The 22,230-nt window shown below is 35.5% G+C and overlaps 2 protein-coding genes across 8 annotated transcripts; one reads left to right on the plus strand and one right to left on the minus strand.

Annotated features, from left to right (window-relative positions):
* Nucleotides 1–99: 99 nt before the first annotated feature.
* Nucleotides 100–6,421, plus strand: LOC126750757 (growth hormone-regulated TBC protein 1-A). Of its 4 annotated transcripts, none has more exons than XM_050460480.1 (7): nt 100–142; nt 1,127–1,474; nt 3,474–3,661; nt 3,722–3,979; nt 4,703–4,885; nt 4,986–5,098; nt 5,170–6,421. In XM_050460480.1, the coding sequence occupies exons 2-7, from the start codon at nt 1,440–1,442 to the stop codon at nt 5,389–5,391; spliced, it is 999 nt and encodes a 332-aa protein (XP_050316437.1). In that variant the 5' UTR covers nt 100–142; nt 1,127–1,439; the 3' UTR covers nt 5,392–6,421. The 4 variants fall into 4 exon arrangements, with proteins under 4 accessions (XP_050316437.1, XP_050316439.1, XP_050316438.1 ...); XM_050460482.1 differs by having other exon boundaries at nt 112–142; nt 1,225–1,474; XM_050460481.1 differs by having other exon boundaries at nt 123–156.
* A 6,020-nt stretch (nt 6,422–12,441) lies between these two features.
* LOC126750763 (twist-related protein 1) lies at nt 12,442–18,831 on the minus strand. 4 transcript variants are annotated; one of them, XM_050460492.1, is made up of 5 exons: nt 18,503–18,831; nt 15,971–16,149; nt 15,632–15,884; nt 15,137–15,348; nt 12,442–12,798 (listed from the first exon to the last, which is right to left on the minus strand). In XM_050460492.1, exons 1-5 carry the CDS (start codon nt 18,547–18,549, stop codon nt 12,674–12,676), a joined length of 816 nt encoding a protein of 271 aa, XP_050316449.1. In that variant the 5' UTR covers nt 18,550–18,831; the 3' UTR covers nt 12,442–12,673. The 4 variants fall into 4 exon arrangements, with proteins under 4 accessions (XP_050316449.1, XP_050316450.1, XP_050316448.1 ...); XM_050460493.1 differs by having other exon boundaries at nt 15,659–15,908; XM_050460491.1 differs by having other exon boundaries at nt 15,644–15,908.
* Nucleotides 18,832–22,230: the final 3,399 nt, after the last annotated feature.

The raw sequence follows: 22,230 nt of genomic DNA on the forward strand, positions 1-22,230 counted from the left end.
TCTTTGACATTTGTTTCGCCGCAACCGAAATTGACGTAAGTTTTTGCAGTAATGTGGGTTCAAAACAAAATAATTGTAAGATTTTTTTATACTCACTGCGAAAAGGTGGTTGAAAGAAGCGCGCGATTGTGTCTATTAGCAGGTGATGGAAAAAGAGTAATTATAAAAATAAACAATTTCACGGGGGAATACGTAGTAAATGAGCAACATTAAATGACACGCAACATTAATAACTAATATGATATATTGTAAATATTAATTTCATTGAAATGTTGGAAAAAGGCGATGTGATAAATATCTAAAAATCTTGTAAAAAAATGTGTATGGAAACAAAATCTAATAATTTCGATTCGTTAATGATGTGATTAATAAGTGCATGGTGTGTGTGGCACCTTTTGCTATGTACATATATTGGGGCAGACACAATAACCTTCGTCAAATTAAAGTACCATTCAACAATTCACAGAATAAACGAAGTCAAGGCACTATACGCCCCCAGAAATCTAACATAGAGGCGTCGATATTATTAGCTGCAATGCTGTACAAAGCAAAAGAAAGATAAGAACCGAATTAAGAGGCATTCAATTGAAAATCTTTAATATTCTTATCAAGCATTTAGTGTATTGCGCCAAAGCAGCAAAAATTGGAAATGGGTTCACACCTGCTCTACTTGTTTTGCTGCTTAAAGTTGAACTGCCAAGACATAAATATGTAGGCAAAAATGCAAGATGCTCATTTTGAATATAATTAAATCTTAAAAATTACAACCATTGGCGCATATTCACATCACTAGCCATTTAGTATCAACTGTGTATCTTTAGGAACACAAGAATAACCTGCGGACACATAACATTTCAACTCGGATGTTTTGTATTTATGTGTGTATAAATGCAAATGTATGGTATATGTGTAGCTAAATTACTGGTTCATTTATTCCTACTTTTGGTTTAATTGGGGAATGTCGATAAACTTACGGTGAACACCTGTGGTAGCATCAATTGCCGCCGGCCTTTTTATTAAATAAATATATTTGTAGCAAATAAAACAGGTGTTCTAATGTAGAGCGTGTGTGTTTAATACTTTATATCAACAAAATTATAAATATACTTTCACACGCTTTCCGTAGATGTTGTGCTAGCCGTTTCACGTGAATACCCGCTGGCGCCGAGCTATTAGCATAGTTTTTTGCAATTATGCTAGCAACTCGTAATATAAATGTTACAGGAAGTGGATACAGTATAAAAAGTTAATGCTCATTAAAAACTAATGTGGATATTAAATGTGAAGAAGTGATATAAAAAAAATTATAAAGATACAGCGCGCTAGTTTTAAGCGTGTAGCCGGTGTTACTGCATTTTATAAGTTACTGATAAAATTATCTGCGACAAACTAGTTGGGATTTAACGTCTATGCAGCGCTAATTACAAATATCTCTCCTTATGGATTTAGCAGCCAGTAGCAATTCAAGATTCAGGTTAGTAAATACATATTGTAATTATTTGTAAAAAAAATATTTTATTTATAAGCGCATGCCTTTAAATATGTTATAATGTATGGTAATTATTTAGAAAGTTTATAAATACATACATATGTTTGTATGTGTATGCTGACATATGTTTCATATATACATATACGGCATACATATGTAGGTACATTACTATGTAAATACATATGTGTAAAAAATTACTTTTAGACAGGAAAGTACCTCCAAACCACGCGCCAATTAAGCACTTTGTGTTCACACACATACTTACATATGTAGATATAAATAAGTTTCAGTAAATAGTTCCAAAAGTGCTTTATGCTGCCACACCTTGATAAACAATTGTGTCGCCTGAGTATATAGTATAATATATGTATGTCTGTAACTCTGTGTGTACGTAGTTACTAAGTGTACATTACGTCATGCATAGAACAAAGTTTTGCTGTAGCACATTAACCAAGCCGCAGCTGTCCATCAACAAGCCAATAGTTCGCTTTTTTTAATTTTTGATTTAATGCCTCACGTGCTTCCCTTAACAAACTGCAGCGCTAAATATTTTAGCTGCATTAAGGTGTTCAAAGTGACGAGAAAATCTTTAGTTTGTGCACGTATGTACATATGTATGTATGTCCACTTACATATGTAGCTATGTATTCCACAGCTAAAGATTTTTAAATGATTTTTTTACATTTTATTTTATATACTAGGAAAACATAAATAGAATTACTACAAACAACTGTGATTGTATCTAAATCTCACATGTGTGTTTTTAAATATTATATGTAAATTATAAAAATAAATGAATTAGCACTGGGAATAATGCTCTGGAAATGTGTTAGACATTTATGTTAATTGCAGCGATTCGTGTGTGGATTTTCTAATTTTATGAATTAAATAAAATCCATCGGATTTTAAAAATCCAATAGAAAATCGCGTATAAAAACAAATAAAGAATATTAGTTCGTAGTGATCTTCAAAATAACTTAAATTGGTAGCAATTAACGATAAAAACAAAAATTCGCATGCAAATGTCATCGCAATGCAACTGTCAGTTCTTTGCCGTCATTTCATCCTCCTTTAAATAAATAAATAGCAAATGCTATGAAATAATAACTGTATGAAAAAAATAATATTTTACCCGTATATTAAAAAAATCTATGCTTAAAGCGGAAATAGAAATCATGCCGTTAACTTTATTGTGTATACATTTATGAGTCAATTTGTAATTTTTATCACGCGCTAAGTCGCCAGCTATGTATATTATAGCAAAGTTCAGTAAAATGAATAATTTTTACCACCTTTGACGAGTTCGTTATGCTAATTACTCTACTGCTATATCCTCTCGGCGTGTTTAAGTGTAAGCTAAGTAACAAGAACACATACTTATAAGTTTAAATATGTGTGTTCTCATTTCTTGGCAACCAGTTTTACCACTGGCCGCTTGATAAGTTTGATAAGAACTCTTTTTCTTAACCTGATTTGATAATTGTCTTGATTGATTATACGAGTGTACATACATATGTATGTACATATTCACTGATGAATTTATACTCCATACAATCGATTGTTGTTAAGAGTTTCTGGCATTGTTAAATATTTAGACTTAAAATTCAATATAGAAACCAAACGCGAGAAATATGATAAGAACGATTTAAAACAGCAATAATTGATTTGAGAGCTTATCGGTACAGTAGTTTTTCTTTCAAGCAGTACTTATCTTAATGCTGTATTTTAAACAAAAATATTCCATTATTATTTCAAAAGATTAAAATAAAAATTTTATTAAATGTTTTTTCGAATTCTATATCCGCTATATAGTTTAATTAAATTATCTTTATTACGGCTCGCAGCATTTAGTTTAGTAATTACTTATCTAACTAGCCAAAAAGTGTTATCTCATAAATGACTAACATCGTGCTTATCATTTTAACTAAAATATTTGCTTTTCTACGTAATATTAAAAAAAAGTTTATTTGTTTACTTACCGCAGCGATGTTGACGAATATGGCTTTAAACGCTCGGATAATTTCGATTATCGCAATTATGAGCAATTCATGTCCGGTTACCTGAAGACGCTCACCAAGCGTCGCATGAAATGGGAAGCTATCCTGCAACGCAACGCTGATCTCACCACAATTGATAGCAAATTAAAACGCTATATACGTAAGGGCATACCAGGTACTGTCGTCTTCAATTGAATTTTATTTATTTTTTATTAAAGAAATCCATCTCCCGCAGGTCCATTTCGTGCTGATGTTTGGATGAAAATTTCCGGCGCTGCTAAACTACAACAACGCTCACCCACATTATATCGCAATTTGCTGGGTGCACATTACGAGAAGGAAATCTGCGATTCCATAACAATTGATCTACCTCGTACATTTCCCGACAATATACACTTCGATACGAAAAAAGAGCGTCTCTTCAATATATTAGTGGCGTATGCGCACCACAACCGCGAAGTGGGCTACTGTCAGGGATTGAATTATATCGCAGGTATGGCAAATGTGAGGAAATTTATAAAAAAAAAAAAACAACAAAAGCAACAAACGTTAACTTCGGTTAATACTCTTCACAAATAAAAAACGTTTTTCGAAATTAATTTTGTTCGTGCAGTTTGTATGGTAGCTATATGTTTTAGTGATCCGATCTGTATAATTTTTTCGGAGATTAAGTAGTTGCTTTGGACAACAATTCAGGCCAAATTTCATGCAGTTATCTCGTCAAATACAATAGTTTTTGATACAACGACTGAATTTTGGTCACTCAGTTTGTATGACAGCTATATGCTATAGTGGTCCGATCTAAACAATTTCTTGGGAGATTTGATTATTGTTTTAGACAATAACTCATGTCGAATATGGTGAAGATATGACTTCAAATAAAAAAGTTTTCCATACAAGCACTTAATTCCGATTCTTCAGTTTGTATGGCAGGCATATGCTATTGTGGTCCGATATCGGTGATTCCGATAAATGAGCGACTTCTTAGGTAGAAATAAAAATGTACAAAATTTCAGTTCAATATCTCAAAAACTGGTGGATTACAGACAGAAGAAATATTTTAAATTTTTTTTTCGATCTTACAATAACACTAATAGACCTCTTTTACTCAAATTCTTACAATACCAAAATTTTATATTCATATGCTATCATCATTTGTTGAATAATTATAATATATTTTGAATTTTTTAATATTAATTTTTTACTCTTCCTTTAGGACTACTCCTAATAGTCACCGACGATGAAGAGAAATCATTTTGGCTACTAAAGCATATTGTCGAGAGTATTGTGCCACAATATCATACAAAAAATATGGCTAATCTACTACGCGATTTGGCAGTATTCAAAGAGATGATTATGAGAAGAGCGCCACAAGTCAATCGGCATATAGAAAATTTAGGTAAGGAATGATTATTTTATATAATTTTTGTGGCTACAATTCGTGTAGCAAAGTGTAATACTTTTGCACCAAAAAAATTAATTTCAAAATTTTCATACAGGCTTACCGTATACTGTGATAGCGAGCAAATGGTTCATTTGCATTTTCGCTGAAGTGCTTCCTGTGGAAACTGTGCTGCGCATTTGGGATTGTGTCTTCGCGGAGGGCTATAAGGTGCCTTAAAAGCATATTTCATAACACAACATGCCACAAATTAATGAAATTTGTAACTCTTCTCCCCGCAGATTGTCTTTCGCGTCGCATTAGCATTATTCCTCACACATAAAACAGCAATACTCGGCTGTGATGACATCGCAGCATTAGCGAATTTATTTCGTGAAAAGATGATGCAGGGTGACATCGTCACCGACTGCCATAGTTTTATAGAAGCCATGTTTAAGATACGTTTGAAACGTAGCGAACTAGAGGCACTACGCAAAGTGTGCGTAGGACGCAATAATACCTAAAGCAACAGTAACAAAAATAGATACATGCATAGAAACCAAACTGCATTTTTATGTAGTGTATTTACCGCCAAATTTGTATAGCTAGAGAGACTGTGTTGTACTTGCGGCTCAACTTACTTAAAACACACTTGCCGCATGCATGCGTGAAAAGAAGGAAGAAGGTGTTTGCAATTTTGAAACATACATACCTTACTGCCTGCGTCACCTACAGGTCATGCTGCACTTACTAAACAAATAACACAACTACCTAAATGTGTACACACATACACATACACAACTACATACATATGAGCGTAGAGCATATTGCGTACAAATAATAGTGGAACTTCAATACATACGACAGACTTAAATGTTTAGCAATATTAAGTGTTCAAAAACAGTTAATAAAGATGCAAATCAGTAGGAAAATTGCCTAGAGGCCACGAAGTTGGGGAATTGCTTTCAATATGAAAACTAATAATACGAAAACTAATCATGTTAGAACGAATTATGTAGCTGTAAAACGATATTAAGACATAATATGCAACCAAACTACCAAAATAATACTAGCTTATATAGAAGAAACAGAATTTAAGTTACAAATATATATATACATATACACATTTTTAGTATTTAGTGTACTATAATTATAGTAAAGTGTAAATTATGCTATTTATTCTATTTATATGTATGTATATAATATATATGCTTGTGTTAAGTTTATATGTGTGCGTGTGCTGTTAATCAGTGTTAGAGTGCTTGCGTCGGGCCTTTAGTTGCCACAATTGCTGTTTTCATATTATATATTTTATAGCGTTATTAATTAATTATTAAGTTTCTTGCTCACATGTTGCATTATTTCTCATGCTTGTATTAGTCTTAATTAGCCAAAAAGTTACTCTACAATGGCTTTCATTCATGCTATCATTTTTATGCATCAATATAGTTGTGTTTTAAAGCTGAATAAAAGCGATACTCGTTAGTAAAATGTATTTAATAATAACTGCTTTTGTTCGCGCCCTCAAAGCTAAAGAGCAAAAGTCAATTTTAAGCTGTTTTGAAAGAAAAAAATTATTAAAAATGTATTTTAGTGGTTCACGTGTGCTGCAATCAGCTGACTTGAATGCAACGCCAAACTTGGTGGTTAGGTTGGGTTCAGAGCAGGCAAAATTTATAATTGGAAACATGTATTTTAGTGGCTCAAATTATTATTTTGCACTGGCAGCAACTATCTTGTATGCGTTTGGAGGTTAGGTTAGGTTTGGAGGCGCCGTAATTTCTAATTGGAATACTAGTAAGGAATTAGCACCTGATTAGATTCAACATAATGCCGTTTGGTTAACTAATTTGGAAAAAAATCGAGATTACTTTTTATTTTTTAAGTTTGCGCACATTATGTTCATTTTTAAAACAACAAATTAATTTTTTCTGTTTATTGTTGTTTTGAAAGAAGGTTAGGAATGGCTTTGTTTACAATAAATGTGACAGTTTCACTCAGTTAGGTATTCCATTATTCTTGAACCTGCAAAAAATTTTCGACTTGTTTAATATAAAATTTAAATAATTTGTTAGCAATATTATTTGTTGAAGACTGGGTTTCAAACAATGCATTAAAAATTGAATTGGCATTTAAATAACTTTTTTATTATGTTATACAAAAAATAACAATTAAAAAGTAATTTTTATTTGAAGAATAAAATTTTAATGCCAAAAACCGCGAAAACATATGTATAAATGAAAATTAAAAATAAAGTTATTATCCCAGATATCGGTGTAAACAATAAAAAAAGTTTAATCCCAAACATCTTTGAAATAGAAAAAACAATGCGTTAAAAAATTGAAACATTGAAATAACTCGTTTTTATTATGTAATCCTGAAAATAATAATTAAAAAGTAGTTTTTCAATTTTTAATTCCAAATACCTAATTGAAAAAAATTGTTTTAATCTCAAAAATCGCAAAATAGGTAAATAAAAATTAAAAATAAATTTGTTATCCCAGATATTGGTGTAAAAAATAAAAAAGTTTAATCCTAAGCTTAAAAAATGAAACGAAAATATATTTTAATTTAAAACTTAGAATTAAATTTTTTTTTTTTATTTTTTACACCAAACAATTTTTTTAATACCAAATATCGCAAAAAATATAAAATTAAAAATAAATTTTTAATCTAAATAGCAGAGTGAAAAACAAGAAAGTTTAATTAAAGCTTATAGTCAAATTAAAGAAATAGTATTTTTTAAAATTCATGTTTTTTCACAATTTGTTTACATACCATTTTGGTTATCTTTAGTAAAAGAAAGCTTATTTTTAAGATGATATGAAAATAGTTTAGCCCTTTTTGCCTTATTTATATTTAATTGCTTTTAATTATAGTAAGAATATGCCAATATTTGCTTTTTTAAACCTTTTCATGCAGGTTTTTAACTAAAAAATTTCTAAGATGTTTGTGATTAAAAAAAATATTCAAAAACTCGTTTATCTAAAAATTTCTTTTAATTATTAATCGCTTCTTTACTTTTTTAATTTTCTCAAGCCAGCTTTTAGTTTAAAAAATATAATTTTTTTCTGTTTCCAAGATTTAAAAAAAATTTGAAATTTTTTTATCGAAAAATTGGCACTAAGAATTGAAAATAAATTTTTTAACTTCAGGATCCACTGGTTTTTCAAACCAACGTGCTGGTAACTCTGATACTTTAATTAAAATTTTTGAAATAAATTTTTTTTATATTTTCAAAATTTATTTCTTAAATCAAGATATTTGATTTAGAAAAATTTAAAAATTTAATTTTAATGTCAATATTGTATTTAAAAATTGCAAATCTTATTCGGTTAAAAAATTGAAAATTAAATTTTTAGCAGCATTAGTCCCTCAAATCTAATTTTCAAACAAAATTTTTTGTTTAAAAAATTTGTTACCCTGGTTGAAAAAATAATTATACTCAAGCTGAGTCATTAACTAAATATTACAGAGATATTTTTAAACGTGTATGCCAGCACAGAGTTGTAAGAAGAAAAAATTGCAAATATTTTGTTTAAGGTGAGAAAGAAAAATAACCTTCGAATTTTTTACTGCTATTTTTTCCAGTTCTAATAATTTTGTAACTATCACTCGCTGTTATTAATAGTTGTGGCGAGACAATTTACTCCAGTTCGCTTTGTGGCAAGTATTCGAAGCAAAATTATGGCTCCTAAGCCTAAAAGTATGCAGTATTGGAGGTAGTACTTGTAAATTTTGAATTATTTCAGTATACATACATATGTAATTAATATATAATTTTCAATATAAAAGTAATTAACATAAATAATTAAAATGAAATTGCTGAGTATATTGCGAAAGGAGGAGCAAAACTCTTCCAAATTTTTGTTTTTTTTTTTTTAACTTTTTAATGCAAAAAAATATTTATGTTGGAACAAAATTTGTTAATTTTAGTTTTTTAATGTAAAATTTTTTTTGGAAATTTTTTAATGTAAAAAAATATTTTTTGTTTGAAATTTTTTAATGTAAAAAAATAATTTTTGTTTGAAATTTTTTAATGTAAAAAAAATATATATTTTTTTTAATTTTTTAAAGAACATTTTCTTTTTCAATGTAAAATTTTTTTTTTGGAATTCTTTAATAGAAAAAAAAAATGTTTGATATTTTTTAATGAAAAAAAATATTGACGTTAGAATAAAATTTGTTAGTTTTTGTTTTCTAATATAAACAATTTTTTTTTGGAAATTTTTAATAGGAAACAAATTTTTTTTTGAAAATTCTTTAATAGAAAATTTTTTTTTGATAATTTTGTAATGTAAAAAATATTTAAGTTTGAATAAAATTTGTTAATTTTTGTTTACATAATTTTTATAATTTTAAACTTATTTATTTACTGTGTAATGCACTCATTGCATAGTTAACATTTTTTTAAATTTGTTACTTAAATGCATTTGCTTTTTGAGTAAATTTTTTTAAAATTCTAAAATCAAAAATTATGAAAATTTTATTAAAAATTTAAAAATAATAAATATTTAATAATTCCCTTTTTGTTATTTATTTAATTTACTTTGTGCTACATAACCTACAATAGTGTAATTTTCGCAAACATTTATTTGGATTTTCTAAAATAAAAATCGAAGAAAATTTTTAAAAACTTTGATAAAGTAAAAAGATTTGCATTCACTATAGAATAGTACAAGTAGTAAGATTTGTATTAAGAAAGCCAAATTTATGTTAGATCGAAGAGCAAAGGCTTAAAACAACAAATGATCAAAATTATATTAAAAGAACAACAATAAAAATAATAGCAATAAATGTGTAAATGTGTGTTTAAAAAATTAGTGTTTTTAGCAGCGCTTCCTCACACATACACTGAAAAAAATAATACATGCAATAGTTTTGATAGAATATTTTACACACAGAAAACGCATACATACTCAATTCTCAACGAACAAATCAAAACGAAAACAGGTTTTAATACACACACACATACACAATTGTTTTGTTAAATATATTTATACATACAAGTTGAAGTGAATAAAATACACTAATATTTGGATGAAGTAAAAAAAAAAACAACTTTTAAATTATTTTTTAAAACACAAATGCTTGGACAAAAAAATTTATATATAAAGCAGGAATTTCAATTATTTTTCTTGTAATTTATTTTATCTTTTTTTTATGTAGAATTGTCTAATACTTTACTTTGTTATTTGAAGATTATCTCTTTCATATGTTGGTCGGGGTTAAGTCTCAGAAGGTCCATCCGTTGAGTCTAATTTCGGCCTCTCTATTTTTCCGTCTGCAAATACGTCTCGCTTCCCTCGTCAGCTCTTGGTATCTATCCCGTCCCCCAAATGTTGTGGTCGATTGTAACTTGGCGAGGTAGGCAGTCTGTTTTCTTTCCAATGCGACACAGCACTCCCTTCCCTACCGGCTGTTCTTTTGGATTTTCTAAAAACCAATGGTTTCGTTTGGCTGCAACAAGATAGTGGACCGAGTCCATGTTAGGCCCATCCTGCCGTTAAAGTCGCCAAGCACGATTTTAACATTCACATCGTCCTCTTCATCCACCGTTCATGCACCGGGGTGAATGCTAGTACTCGGCGACGGAGTCTTTCGCCCACCACGAATCCCACACCAAATTTGCCATCTTTTATACGGACATTGTAGTAAATGCCGCAAAGCCTTACTCACCTCGTCTAGCGTTGATGTCAGCCTTTACTCTAATGAGGATATCAACCAGCTGGCCAGCGGCATCTTCCCAATTAAAGGACCGGATCGGACATTCCAGGTGTATGGCTTCAAATCATATTCCTTAACACATTTGCAGGGGTCGTCATCAATAGGGAGGTCACTTATCAGAGGCTGTTGTTTTATTTTCAATGGTAGGGTTTTTTACGTGGTGGGTCCCAAACCCAGCGCACAACCCTGGGAAGGTTTGCCTTCTTACTTTAGGTCGCCTTCAAACGAATGTTTTTTGGTTACCCAGGCTATAGTGAATGCAAAGACCGGAAGTCGTGAGCTCTCCTCATTTGCGTGAACTTCTACACATGACTCCATTCTTCAAAAAATTATTTACAAAAGATAAATTTTCGTAACAAAGTTGAACGATTTCCATGATGTAATGCCAAACAATTTGAACAAAAAAAAAAATGATAGCTTGACATGACTTACGCGTCATCTGTCAAAAAGACTATTGAAAAAAGTACCCTTATTTGGATCACCCGTCATATCCGAAAGTGCTTAAACTCTATTTACATTCGATTCCTTGCTTAAATACAGAATATACATATATGGATGGATGGACATAAATGCAAAGGTTCACATACGACTAAGAGATTTTTATGTTGTTTTTGTTGCTGTTGCAGCGGTTATCTAATCCTCGCTTGGAAAGTAAGGTTCAAGTTGGTTGTCATCGAAGTCAGCTGACGGCAGGCCCAGGAAAAGAGCTGTTTTGACGGGGTCGAATCATAAAGAGAAAGGTGTTAGAAAAGTTCGTTTATTCATGCAAATCGGCGTCGATTCTCGATAAGTAAGAGTTTATCTTTCAACAGTATCCAGAACGAAGCTGCGTAAGGATCGCTTTAGACTCTGAGAGCTCTTTCTCTGCAATGGGTGGTGGTTTGACTCCAAATACGCCATCCACTGAGTGAGCGTCGGTAAAGGTGTTAATAGCTTCATTGTAAATGGCGGCTAGTGCGTGCCTGAGATGAGTTGCGTCCAAAATCCGGTCGGGCGTACTAATCGATGTCCTCGAAGTACTCAAAGAAGGAGGTCTAGATGTTATGGGGAGGTGGCTCTGCTGCCAGTATAAGACTTCAAGGATGGTTTCTGAAAAAAAGTCCCTGCAGAAACTCCTTGGAATGGAGTTCGTTATGCTTGTTAACCGGAAGGAACCGTGAAAGTGTTCGACCGGAGACATCAAACGGCATTCCGTGATAGTCCGGCGTGCTGTGTTCTGACACATCTGAAGCATTTCGCCTGTGTTTCACCACATCAAGAATAACATATCGGTGTGGCGTAGTTTAGGACCAGCTGGCCTTGTATGTTGACAGCAACACTTCTTTGTCTTTTCCCAGTAACAGCCAGCTAGCGACTTGAGGATTTTGTTGTGGCTTTGTACTTTGGGAGTTATTGCAGTTGTGTGAGGAGTGAAGGTACACAAACTATCGAATGTTTTACCTAAAATCTTAAGATTATTGACAGTCGGAATTTGAGCTATTCCTTCATCCAGCTCGTAATTAGTACAATTCCCAAGACAGCCGCTTCTATGTTACCGGAGTTGACCCGAATTTTAAACGGCCAAGGGCTGTTATTTCGGCAAACTAACCCTGCTTGGATCTGTTTGGATCGGTGAGTTTTCGGAGGTTTTTATCAAGACAGTTGGTTGTGTTGACGCTCCAATAAGTGACTCTAAGTATGCATTGCGAATTCATCATGTGTTATACCTACACTTTCAGAACTCTCCAGGTTTATATTCTAAATATGTTTCCTGAAGGATACCATAATTTTCGACGAACTCCAAGAAACTTTAATACGGTCAAAAATTCACAGTTCTATTCAAGCCCTTTATCAATCAAACTAGTTAATCACGGTAGAACTGCCATCATAAATAGTTTAATCAGTTCAAATATATTTTATTTGCTTTGGCAGGGGAATAAATACTTAAATTTTACAAATAATACTAAATTGTTATATTTTTTCTTAATTTAAGCTTAAATTAATTCAGAAAAAGGAAGACAGTTGCACTAAATTAGTATCACAACAAAATTAAAAGATATGCTTCTAAACTCCTAGAAACTAGTCCTCGAAGTCGTTTATCTATGGACCACAATGTGCACCGCACATTGGTTCCGAGGATAATGCCAGTGTGGTAAGTAGAGTTCGGCGGCCTGGATGTACGCCCAGATTTTCCCAGTTGATCCAAGAAAGCCGTGCCGTCAGATCTGTGAAAAGAAATGTGTGCAATGAGAACAGAGTGAATGTAATACTGATTACAAATATATTCCTTGAATGCTTTATTTATAGACAGAACATTAAATAAGCTTTCGAAGTCGGTGGTTAACCCGAAAGCACCAGCGAATAAGAAGTAAGAAATGCAATTCCCAAACTTAAAGGTCATATAAAAGATTGCTCACCGATGGCTCTGTCTTCAGTTTTCAATATCTATGAGTTAATAAATCCATCTGTCAGGAGCGCAACATGGTTAAGAATTTCGCTGGTGGGGCCTTCCTTGGTATTGAGAGAGCTTTCAAGAACTTCTGTGCGACAGAGTGAGTGAAACGGAATGGAGCAACGCATGCGTTCGGCGAAATGTGAGTACTGGAACCCCACAAGGTGGAGCTCTCTGTCCTCTTCTATGGATCCTGGTCGTTAACGACCTGCTTAAAAAAATTCGTTGCTGCCGGGTAATTGCCTATGCAGACGATGTAGCACTTATGATCAAAGGAAGGTTCCTGAGCACCGTGTACGTGTTGATGCAGCGGAATCTCATCGTCGTGACAAATTGGGCGGTCGGAATTGGTCTCACCATCAACCCAAGTAAAACTGAGATGGTTTTATTTACTAGAAGATATAAGATCCCAGTGGCACCGCTGCCGCATATGGAAGACATCCGTTTGCAACCGGCGGATACAGTGAAATATCTAGGGCTCGTCTTGAATAGGAAGCTTTCATGGAAGCCGAATACCGAGAAGAGGACAAAAAAGATATCGATTGGCTTATACTGTAGAGGAGCCATTGGCAAAAGGTGCGGTCTCGCACCGAAAGCGGTACATGGGCTCTACGACAGCATAGTAAAGCCCATTATGTTCCGAAGTCTTTATGTGATGGAGGGCTTTCGAAAAGACTGCACTCGCAAATAAACTAGAGAGTGTTCAACGGGCGGCGCTCATCAGCATGTGTGGTGCACTAAGGTCCATTCCAACCATGTCACTTAACGCCATCTTGCACATAGTGCCCGTGGACATCGTCGGAAGGTGTATGGCTGCGAAAGTTGCAATCAGATTCAGAGAATCTAGGTTCTTAAAAGAACACGTATGTGAACATTCGGATATCCTCACACATTTTGACTTCATACCGGATCACTTGGATCATGGAGTAGTCAAAACGAACTCTGACGGCTCGTTCTATGCCCATATACCGACGAGAGAGTTGTGGTTCGGAAGAAGCCATTGGAGAAGAGAGTCAGTGAGCTTCTTTACGCATTGGTGGAGGGGTCTCTATCAACTCCATTTTCAGACTTCCTGACTATTGCAATGTCTTTCAAGCTGAGGTTGCAGCCGTTAAAGTAGCAGTAGATCTGCTGCTCCGGAGTGCAACCTCCATCAGAGAAGTGACCATTCCGTCAGATAGCACAGCGGTGATGAGTAATAGCCTTGAACTCATTTACAGTGCGATCAGGGTTAATTGAGGAGTGCCTAATTTCACTATCACTAATAGCATAGAGTAGCTTTGTGATAAGACTGGCATGCGTGTGGGGCCATAGCGGAATCGGAGAAAATTGCAAAGCTGATGTGCTAGCAAGAAAATGCACCCTTGAACCGCTATCGGTAGAATGGGAACGAGTCGGTGCTCCCGTATCCTCTTGTGTTCTACCGAAATCGATCGTAGGAAATCTAGTGATCCCTTTGGCCTCAGTAAGGCTAGCTCCTCACTAGTTGTTGTGGTTTTAACAGGCCCTTGTCCTTATTGGCGTTTATGCTGTAAGGTTGGGGATCATACCGGACGCCTTCTGTATGGACAGAAGATGAGGTGGAAACAAGCGCATACCTTCGGACATCCCACCGAACTGACGGGAGTGGAAAATTAAACGCCTGTGCAAATTTGTATTGGCTACATGAGCCGGAGTTCGGCGAAAAATTTAAAATGAATATTTCAACTAGTACTACATCAAAATGTGAAAATCCACAAATAAGTTTTAGATCATGGCTGCGTTAAAAAATCACGCGATCACTCTGCGATCATATCAGATTTATGAGACCACCCAGCCAATAAATTCGTTATTTGTCCGACTTAACCGGACAGTGACTTCCTTAGCTGAAGTACATGTGCAATAGAGCTCTTGATTCGTTATCCAGCTTGAGGTCTATAGAGGATTTAACGAGTTATAAAGTTAGATTTGCTCAGTTCTACTAGTTTCTAGTTATTAAACTTTAGCTTAAAATTAACAAGTAGTTCCACGCAGCCTGTCATAGCACTATAACAGACACTTATACACCGAAGCCCAAACTTTCATCTGTCAAAAAACAAAAATATAATAAACAAATTATTATTAAAACTCACCACTTGTGTTCCAGTTGGCACGATCTGCCTTAATCTCGCCACGCAAGCATTTCTCCACATAGGTGAGTGGATCGTAGTCGGTCTGAAGAACCTCACGCAGCAATGAAATATAGGCGATGGCCAAGCGTAGAGTGTCGATTTTGCTTAAACGCTTCTCATAAGGAAAGGTGGGAACATGAACACGCAGCTCATCGAAGGCTGAATTGATGCTACTGCAGAAGTCAAGCAACGAATGGAAGGAAGCGCAGCCAAAAAACAAATATTTCGAAGATGAAATCAAAAGAAAAAGGTTTGAAATTTAGTAAAACGTGAGAATAAAGCGTTTATGTAGAATAACACTAAATAGTTCAACTAAAACCTAATGTGTGCAAAAAAGTATATTTTTTTCAAGTTTAATCTACTGATCTGTGGTATAGGTATTGTTATGTAGATGTAAGTATGTCTTCACTACTGTCTAACATGATTGAATTTTTGGAGTAAAAAAAGAAAATAGACCATTTAGTGTACCCAGTTGGTGCCGACCTCTGGATGCGTTTCCTCTCGCGCACGTTCGCCTGTTGCCGCTGCAGCTTGTAAGGAGTCGAGCCCGCTGCAGCAGCTGCGGCAGCCGCTGCATTCACCGTCCCGGCATTGCCATAACCCACACTGCTGCTGCTCGCATTCGGACTATTGCAATGCATGGATGAACTACCACCACCGCCACCAGCGCCACAGCCCGTGGATGAGCTCGCCGTGACAAGCGACATGCCTGTTGAAGAATCCAGTAGGTTCTCTATAAATGGAATGTACATCGAATGACAAAAAGTCACACGTAATATTAGTCAATCATCGTACCCGTATGTTGTAAGTATTGTTGTTGCATCTGACGCAGACTACTTGTGCTCATACGCAGGCTACTGCCGCCACCGCCAAGGCCACCCGCTGCGGCGGTTACGTGATGCGCGGCACCGGCATAAACGCACGACGGCAAATCGTTGATCATGTCATCGTCGAAATTATGAAACGACAGGTGGCTGTAATAGGAGAGGCAGTGGGTGTTAAGTTTATATTTAAATATGTTGGATATCAAGTAACAAGCGATTTCAATCAATCAATAAATCTAAAATATAAGCGAGGAGGTGTGTCACTGGTTTTTAGGTCACTAACTTTTTGCCTCCTCTAATCCAAGATAAGTTAAACATCTTGAAATATTCCAACAATCCCATGCGAAATGAAAACGTTGAATTTTTAAAGGTACGAAATCACGAAAGTCTATTCTGAAAACGATCTGTGGGATGTTAAGTTAAGGTGATAGTCCCTATAATATTACTAAGTTCCCTTTTGCCTAGAAGTAGAAGCTTATCGGTCGCTCTACCATCAACACTACTCCAAAGTAATTTTGTGGCATGATCCGTGTTGCTAGTGTTTCAAGACCCTTAAAGGATTTGAGTGGTCTAGTGCAGCTTTGGGGAATTGTTCTTCCAGCTGGTTCAGAGCGAGCCAGCTCGTTTGCCTATTCCATTTCTTCTATTCCTATATAAAAGTAAACCTAGATGCTTATAATTTACCTACAGAGAGTCTAGTAATTGACTGCTTTTATAATCTAACGCAGTGAGAGTATTACCACTACAGATCGTCATAAGCTATTTACTAGAAGGTTGTTTTGCCACAAATTCGGCCTGAAAGACTAAACTGTAGTCATTTATTTTAAAGTCCCCTTCTTTGTATGGATTTCTTCAGAGCGGCGGAGACCGATGAATTGCCGGGCGAGCTATTTAGAAACGGCGGCGATGAACTGTTAAGGAACATGCATCAGCTTCTTTGTAGAATATGGGCGGACGAAAGCATGCCGGACGATTGAAATATAAGTGTGTTCTGCCCAATTCCACAAAAAAGGAGACCCCACAATCTGCGCGAACTGCCGTGGGATGAGCGTGGCTTAAGGCCTGGAAAATCAACAACTGACCAGATGATCATCAAAGGCCAAATCTTGGAAAAGCGCGAAAAGCAGCTGCCTTTAAGGTACAATCTTTTATAAGAGTGTACAGCTGTTGGTATACGCCAGAAATATATGTATATAAAGATATTGATATCATTGATTTCTACAACCGCGCAGTTAGTTCGGCTATCTTCAGATGGGATAGGCATTCGAAGTAAATGGGTTATATCTCCATCAAACAAACAGTCGTCGCATTCGCACGTCACTGTCGACAGTCATAACTTCGAAGTCGTAGATAGTTTCGTCTATCTTGGAACCAGTATAAACAGCACCAACAATGTCAGCCTCAAAATCCAACGCAGAATATCTCTTGCCAACAGGTGCTACTTCGGACTGAGCAGGCAATTGAGAAGTTAACTGCTCTCGACGAACAAAGACCAAACTTTAGAAGTCACTCATTATTCCCGTTCTGTTATATATATGGTGCAGCTGATGAGTCGACGTTACGAGTTTTCGAGAGAAAGGTTTTGCGGAAGATTTATGGTCCTTTGCGCATTGTCCACGTCGAATACCGCATTCGATGGAACGATGAGTTGTACCGAGTTATTCGACGACATTGACAAAGTTCAGAGAATCAAGAGACAACGACTACTCTGGCTAGGTCATGTTGTCCGGATGGAACAGAACACTCCAGCAATGAAAGTTTTAGTTTCAGTAACCGCCGGTGAAAGCAGAGGAAGAGGAAGACCATCACTCCGTTGGAGATATTAGGTGGAGAAAGACCTGCCTTCGCTTGGTACCTACTGGCGCGTTGGGCTATAACCGCGTATGTGGTGTCTACGCCAGTAAGTAAGAAGAAGAAACATCCCAAGAATGTGCATCGAAATAAACATATGTGTGGACGATACAGCGATGCTTAAGTGGTTGAACGTCTCAGTTTATAATTTACTTAACTAAAATTTGGAAACCAAACGTTCGATCTGATTTCGTTACTCTATATGTACGCTGATCCATATGGAATAATTAAGACTGACATTTTTTTAAGTCGGTAAGGTAAGTTATCTGGAGTGTTTTCGTCCTCCACTCCGTTGGAAGGACCAAGTGGAGAAGCACCTGGCTTCGCTTGGAATATCCAATTGGCGCCACGTAGCGAAAAGAAGAAACGACTGACGCGCTGTTGTTAACTCGGCTATAATCGCGTAAGCGGTGTCTACGCCAATTAAGAAGAAGAAGAAGGTAAGTTATCTGCATATAAGTTTTTTCAGCTTGAGACCCCAAGAAGATCATAGCAGGTCTTGTTATTTGTTTTGGTTTATGAAAAATATTATACAGTTTTTTTTTTATAAATATTTTGTTGCCCTTGTGTATTCAATACATTTTTCCCCACAATAACTATCATAAACTATATTTAAATATTTTTTTTACGAAGAACTTATGCAATTATTAACCTTATTGGCGGCGAGGACGAAGAATCGGGTAATTGATTTCGTGACATTTTTTACTTTTATTGCTTAATTGTTATTAATTTCAATTTGTTTATAACAAATTATTTATTTTTTGCTTATAATAAATTTATATTTTTAGTTTTGCACATGAACTTCAAATCACTTATTAATAAGCAAATTGCTCTTATCAAATTTAGTTCTTGTCAGCACCGCAGCACACTGCCCAACCGCACTTCAATGAAAATTTTCACAATTAATTCACATCCTGCCAGCACAAATCCTTTTATACACCAATTGGTCCAACTGGAGTGCGGCAATTTGACATTGTGGAATTCCAAGCAGCGCACCAAAATCAAATACAAATCTCAGCATTTGAAAGAGCTGATCTCTTTAAAGGGATACTGGCAGAGCAACCCTTAACTATAAATGCCAGTATGTTGGTGTTGCATATTCTTCTTACACACTTACACACAGGTTTAACAGTATGTGGTTTGAGGCACTAAAAGGGCGGAGCTAAAGCTGGATACTGGGTGCTCTTGTTTAACAGGGTTTTCTGTTACACTTATAGAAAATAGCTGAGAAATTTGGAATGAAAAAATAATAAATAAATCAAAAAATAAAGGGTGATCTACTTTGAGATTCTCTACTTTTTTAAAGAAAAAAACACGGAAACTCCAAATTTAACGGGGAATGTTTATTAGCATTCAAAAGAACATTCTTTAGCATTTATTTTTTGAGGATTATCTCTTTCGAATTTTGGCCGCGGTTACGCCTCAGATGGTCCATCCGTTGAGTACAATTTTCCATGACTCTTTCGAGCATTTCGACTGGTAACTGGCGAAAGTCATAAGTGATGTTTTGCTCAAAGACCTGAATCGAAGCGGGATTGTCTGCATAGACTTTAGACTTTACATCTCCCCACAGGCAAAAGTCCAACGGTGTGATATCGCAAGATCTTGGCAACCAACCGACCAGCCCAAAACGTGAAATTATTGATCACCGAAGTGTTTTCTCAATAAACCCATTAATTGATGCAATGTGTGGGAAGTGGCGCTGACTTGTTGAAACCAAATGTCGACCAGATCACGAGCTTCAATTTCAGGCATCAAATAGTCGTTTATCATAGCGCGATAGCGGTCGCCATTGACGGTTAAGTTCTCACCGGCATCATTTTTGAAGCAATATGGACCGATGTTTCCACCGACCCACAAACCACAGCAAACCGTTTTTTTTTCTGGATGAAATGGCAGCTCTTGAATCTCTTCAGGTTGCTCTTCTTCCCAAATGCGGCAATTTTGCTTGTTTACATACCCACTGAGCCAGTAATGGGCCTCATCGCTGAACAAAATATGGTTCAAAAACGTCGGATCTTTTTGCACCTTTTCAAGAGCCCATAGAGCGAAGCGATGTCGTTTGGGAAGGGCAAGTGGCTTCAGTTCTTGCCAAAACTGAATTTTATATGCTTTCAATTTAAGATTTCGACGTAAAATGTGCCAAATCGTACCAAACGTGTGTCCGAGTTGCTGCGAACGGCGCCGAATCGACTCTCCACGGTCTTCGTGTATACTCTCAGCCACGGCTGCTATATAATATGACAAAAAATAACATGACAACTGGACAGGACTCACGCGTGATCTGTTAAAAATAGGCTATTAAAAAGTACATCTACTTGGACTACCCGTTACAATGACGAGTCTTGAGATCGTGATTTGCTTTAGAAAGTAAGTAATAGGCGTGCGTATTGCCGATGAGATTTGAATGTTCCTGTGCCGACTTTTGCTGCTTCTTAAAAGAATTACTTAGGGTTACTGCTTCTACAAACGGTTTTACATATCGTTGTTGTTGTTGAATCGCTATTATAAATTCTCCTACTAATTTTTGGGAACAATACCGAGTAGAAATTTCACAGTCGTTGGACGGATTTAAAATCTGGCCTCCTCGGTTACGTAGACAAGCCCGTCGTGCAAATCAGCATCGTTGTCTAGGTTTGCCTCTTGCTCTCTCTTCAGATAGCATGAGTGATCGGGTCTATTCTTTTTGGTTAGAACGAATCAAATACTCCGACCGAAACGAAAATATTTGTAGATTTATTGAATATAACTTAATTTATAGTGTAACCATAAATGATTCGAAGATGGATAGTCATGTACTCACTGAAACTGGCCACCTATTTAACTGCATGTACATTGAAGTTAAAAATTACCCTAAATGAGATATAGTGATTTTGCTGTTGCTGTTTCTTACCTGTTTGTGACAGTTCAACTTCCTTCACAGCATGTGGCGGCCATGTTTGTTTACTCCTTCTACTTCGCCCAGCAGTGCTTCCTGTGGCTGCGAAGCTGTGGGGAATCCAACAACAGCGTGAAGTTATATTCAGTGGGAGGAGTTTCGAGTAGTGACAGAAAGGACGAAATAAAGAGAGAGGAAGAAAGAGAAACAAGTAATATTGTATGTGGGTGGAAGCTGCAATATGAAATTGTAGGAACTGCAGTAGATTGGAAATAAATAGAAGGTAATATGATATCATTATAGTGGTTATCGAATGTAAAAGAAAAGACAAAGTTGTGCTGGTCATAGTAAACACCTGTTTACAAATATACTATTACATATGGAAATACGATAATGATGTAATTCAAAAAGGATAAAAATAATTCATATACCGTAATTCGTCTACCATATATATGCATATATATGTATATCAGAGGTTTTGAGTGAAGTGAATATTGTTCTTTGAAGGGAAAAACATACAGTTAAAGCAAAAATCTGACGCGTTTCCGGACACTGCCCCAGGAAAATCAACCATCAAGGATTAGTAATGCTAAGTTTGGACGTGGTGCAATGAGCACGGAAGACGGTGAACGCAGTGGACGCCTAAAAGAGGTTGTTACGGAAGGAAACATCAAAAAAGTCCACAAAATAAATTTGGATGACCGTAATTCGGAGTTGTTCGAGATAGCAGGCGCTCTAAAGATATCAACTGAAAGATTTGAAAGCAAAGAGAATTGATGATGAATCAAAGCAGTGTTTGGAGATGTTCAAGCGAAATAAAATCGAGTTTTATCGTCGCTATGTGACAATGTATGAAACATTGCTCCATCATTTCATTACGAAGTCCAATAGACAGTCATCCGAGTGGACTGCATTTGAATCCGATCCAAAGTTGTCAAATGCAATAGTCGGCCGTCAAGGTTATGGCGATCAGTTTGAAAAAGGAAGGACCATCAACACCGACTATAACATAGCGTTAGTGTACCGCTGGAAGGACGAAATCGCCGAAAAATTGCCGCATTTGCAGAAAACGAAAGTGCTTTTTCTCCGGTTCACAAGTCAGTGAAAACATTGCTAAAAGTCAGTGAATTGGGCTTCAAATTGTTTCCGCATCCAACTGAGGCCTATTTTGAAGAACAAATAGTACTACAAAAGTGATGTCGACATGTTGAAAGGTAGCTATAATCAGTGTATCATCCTTGAAAGGAACTATGTTGAATAACAAAAAAACGAATTTTGCCAACAAATCTGTTTAACTATGCTAGGCCGGAGACTTTCAATTGACCTGTTAGAATTAAAAAGCCACAGGGAGTAATACCCCTACATGGGACTTGAATTCGATCTCTGCTTTAATATGGTAAGTTTCCGAGCGTCGTTACGCTGTCCATTATACGCTCTGACTCGATTTAATACTTTTAGTCCTTTTTTGGATTTGATTGTCTTGATTACTAAGAGCAAGAACT

This window comes from Bactrocera neohumeralis, chromosome 2 (genome assembly GCF_024586455.1).
Source record: "Bactrocera neohumeralis isolate Rockhampton chromosome 2, APGP_CSIRO_Bneo_wtdbg2-racon-allhic-juicebox.fasta_v2, whole genome shotgun sequence".
Lineage (NCBI taxonomy): Eukaryota > Metazoa > Arthropoda > Insecta > Diptera > Tephritidae > Bactrocera > Bactrocera neohumeralis.

Coding starts and splice junctions, on each gene's coding strand:
- LOC126750757 (XM_050460480.1), top strand. CDS start 1,440: ATGGATTTAGCAGCCAGTAGCAATTCAAGATTCAG. Junction 1,475..3,473: donor AGTAGCAATTCAAGATTCAG/GTTAGTAAATAC, acceptor TACTTACCGCAG/CGATGTTGACGAATATGGCT. Junction 4,886..4,985: donor TCGGCATATAGAAAATTTAG/GTAAGGAATGAT, acceptor ATTTTCATACAG/GCTTACCGTATACTGTGATA.
- LOC126750763 (XM_050460490.1), bottom strand. CDS start 18,549: ATGTCACGAAATCAATTACCCGATTCTTCGTCCTCGCCGCCAATAAG. Junction 16,150..18,502: donor TCGTCCTCGCCGCCAATAAG/GTTAATAATTGC, acceptor CTCCTATTACAG/CCACCTGTCGTTTCATAATT. Junction 12,799..15,136: donor TGCCAACTGGAACACAAGTG/GTGAGTTTTAAT, acceptor TTCTTTTCACAG/ATCTGACGGCACGGCTTTCT.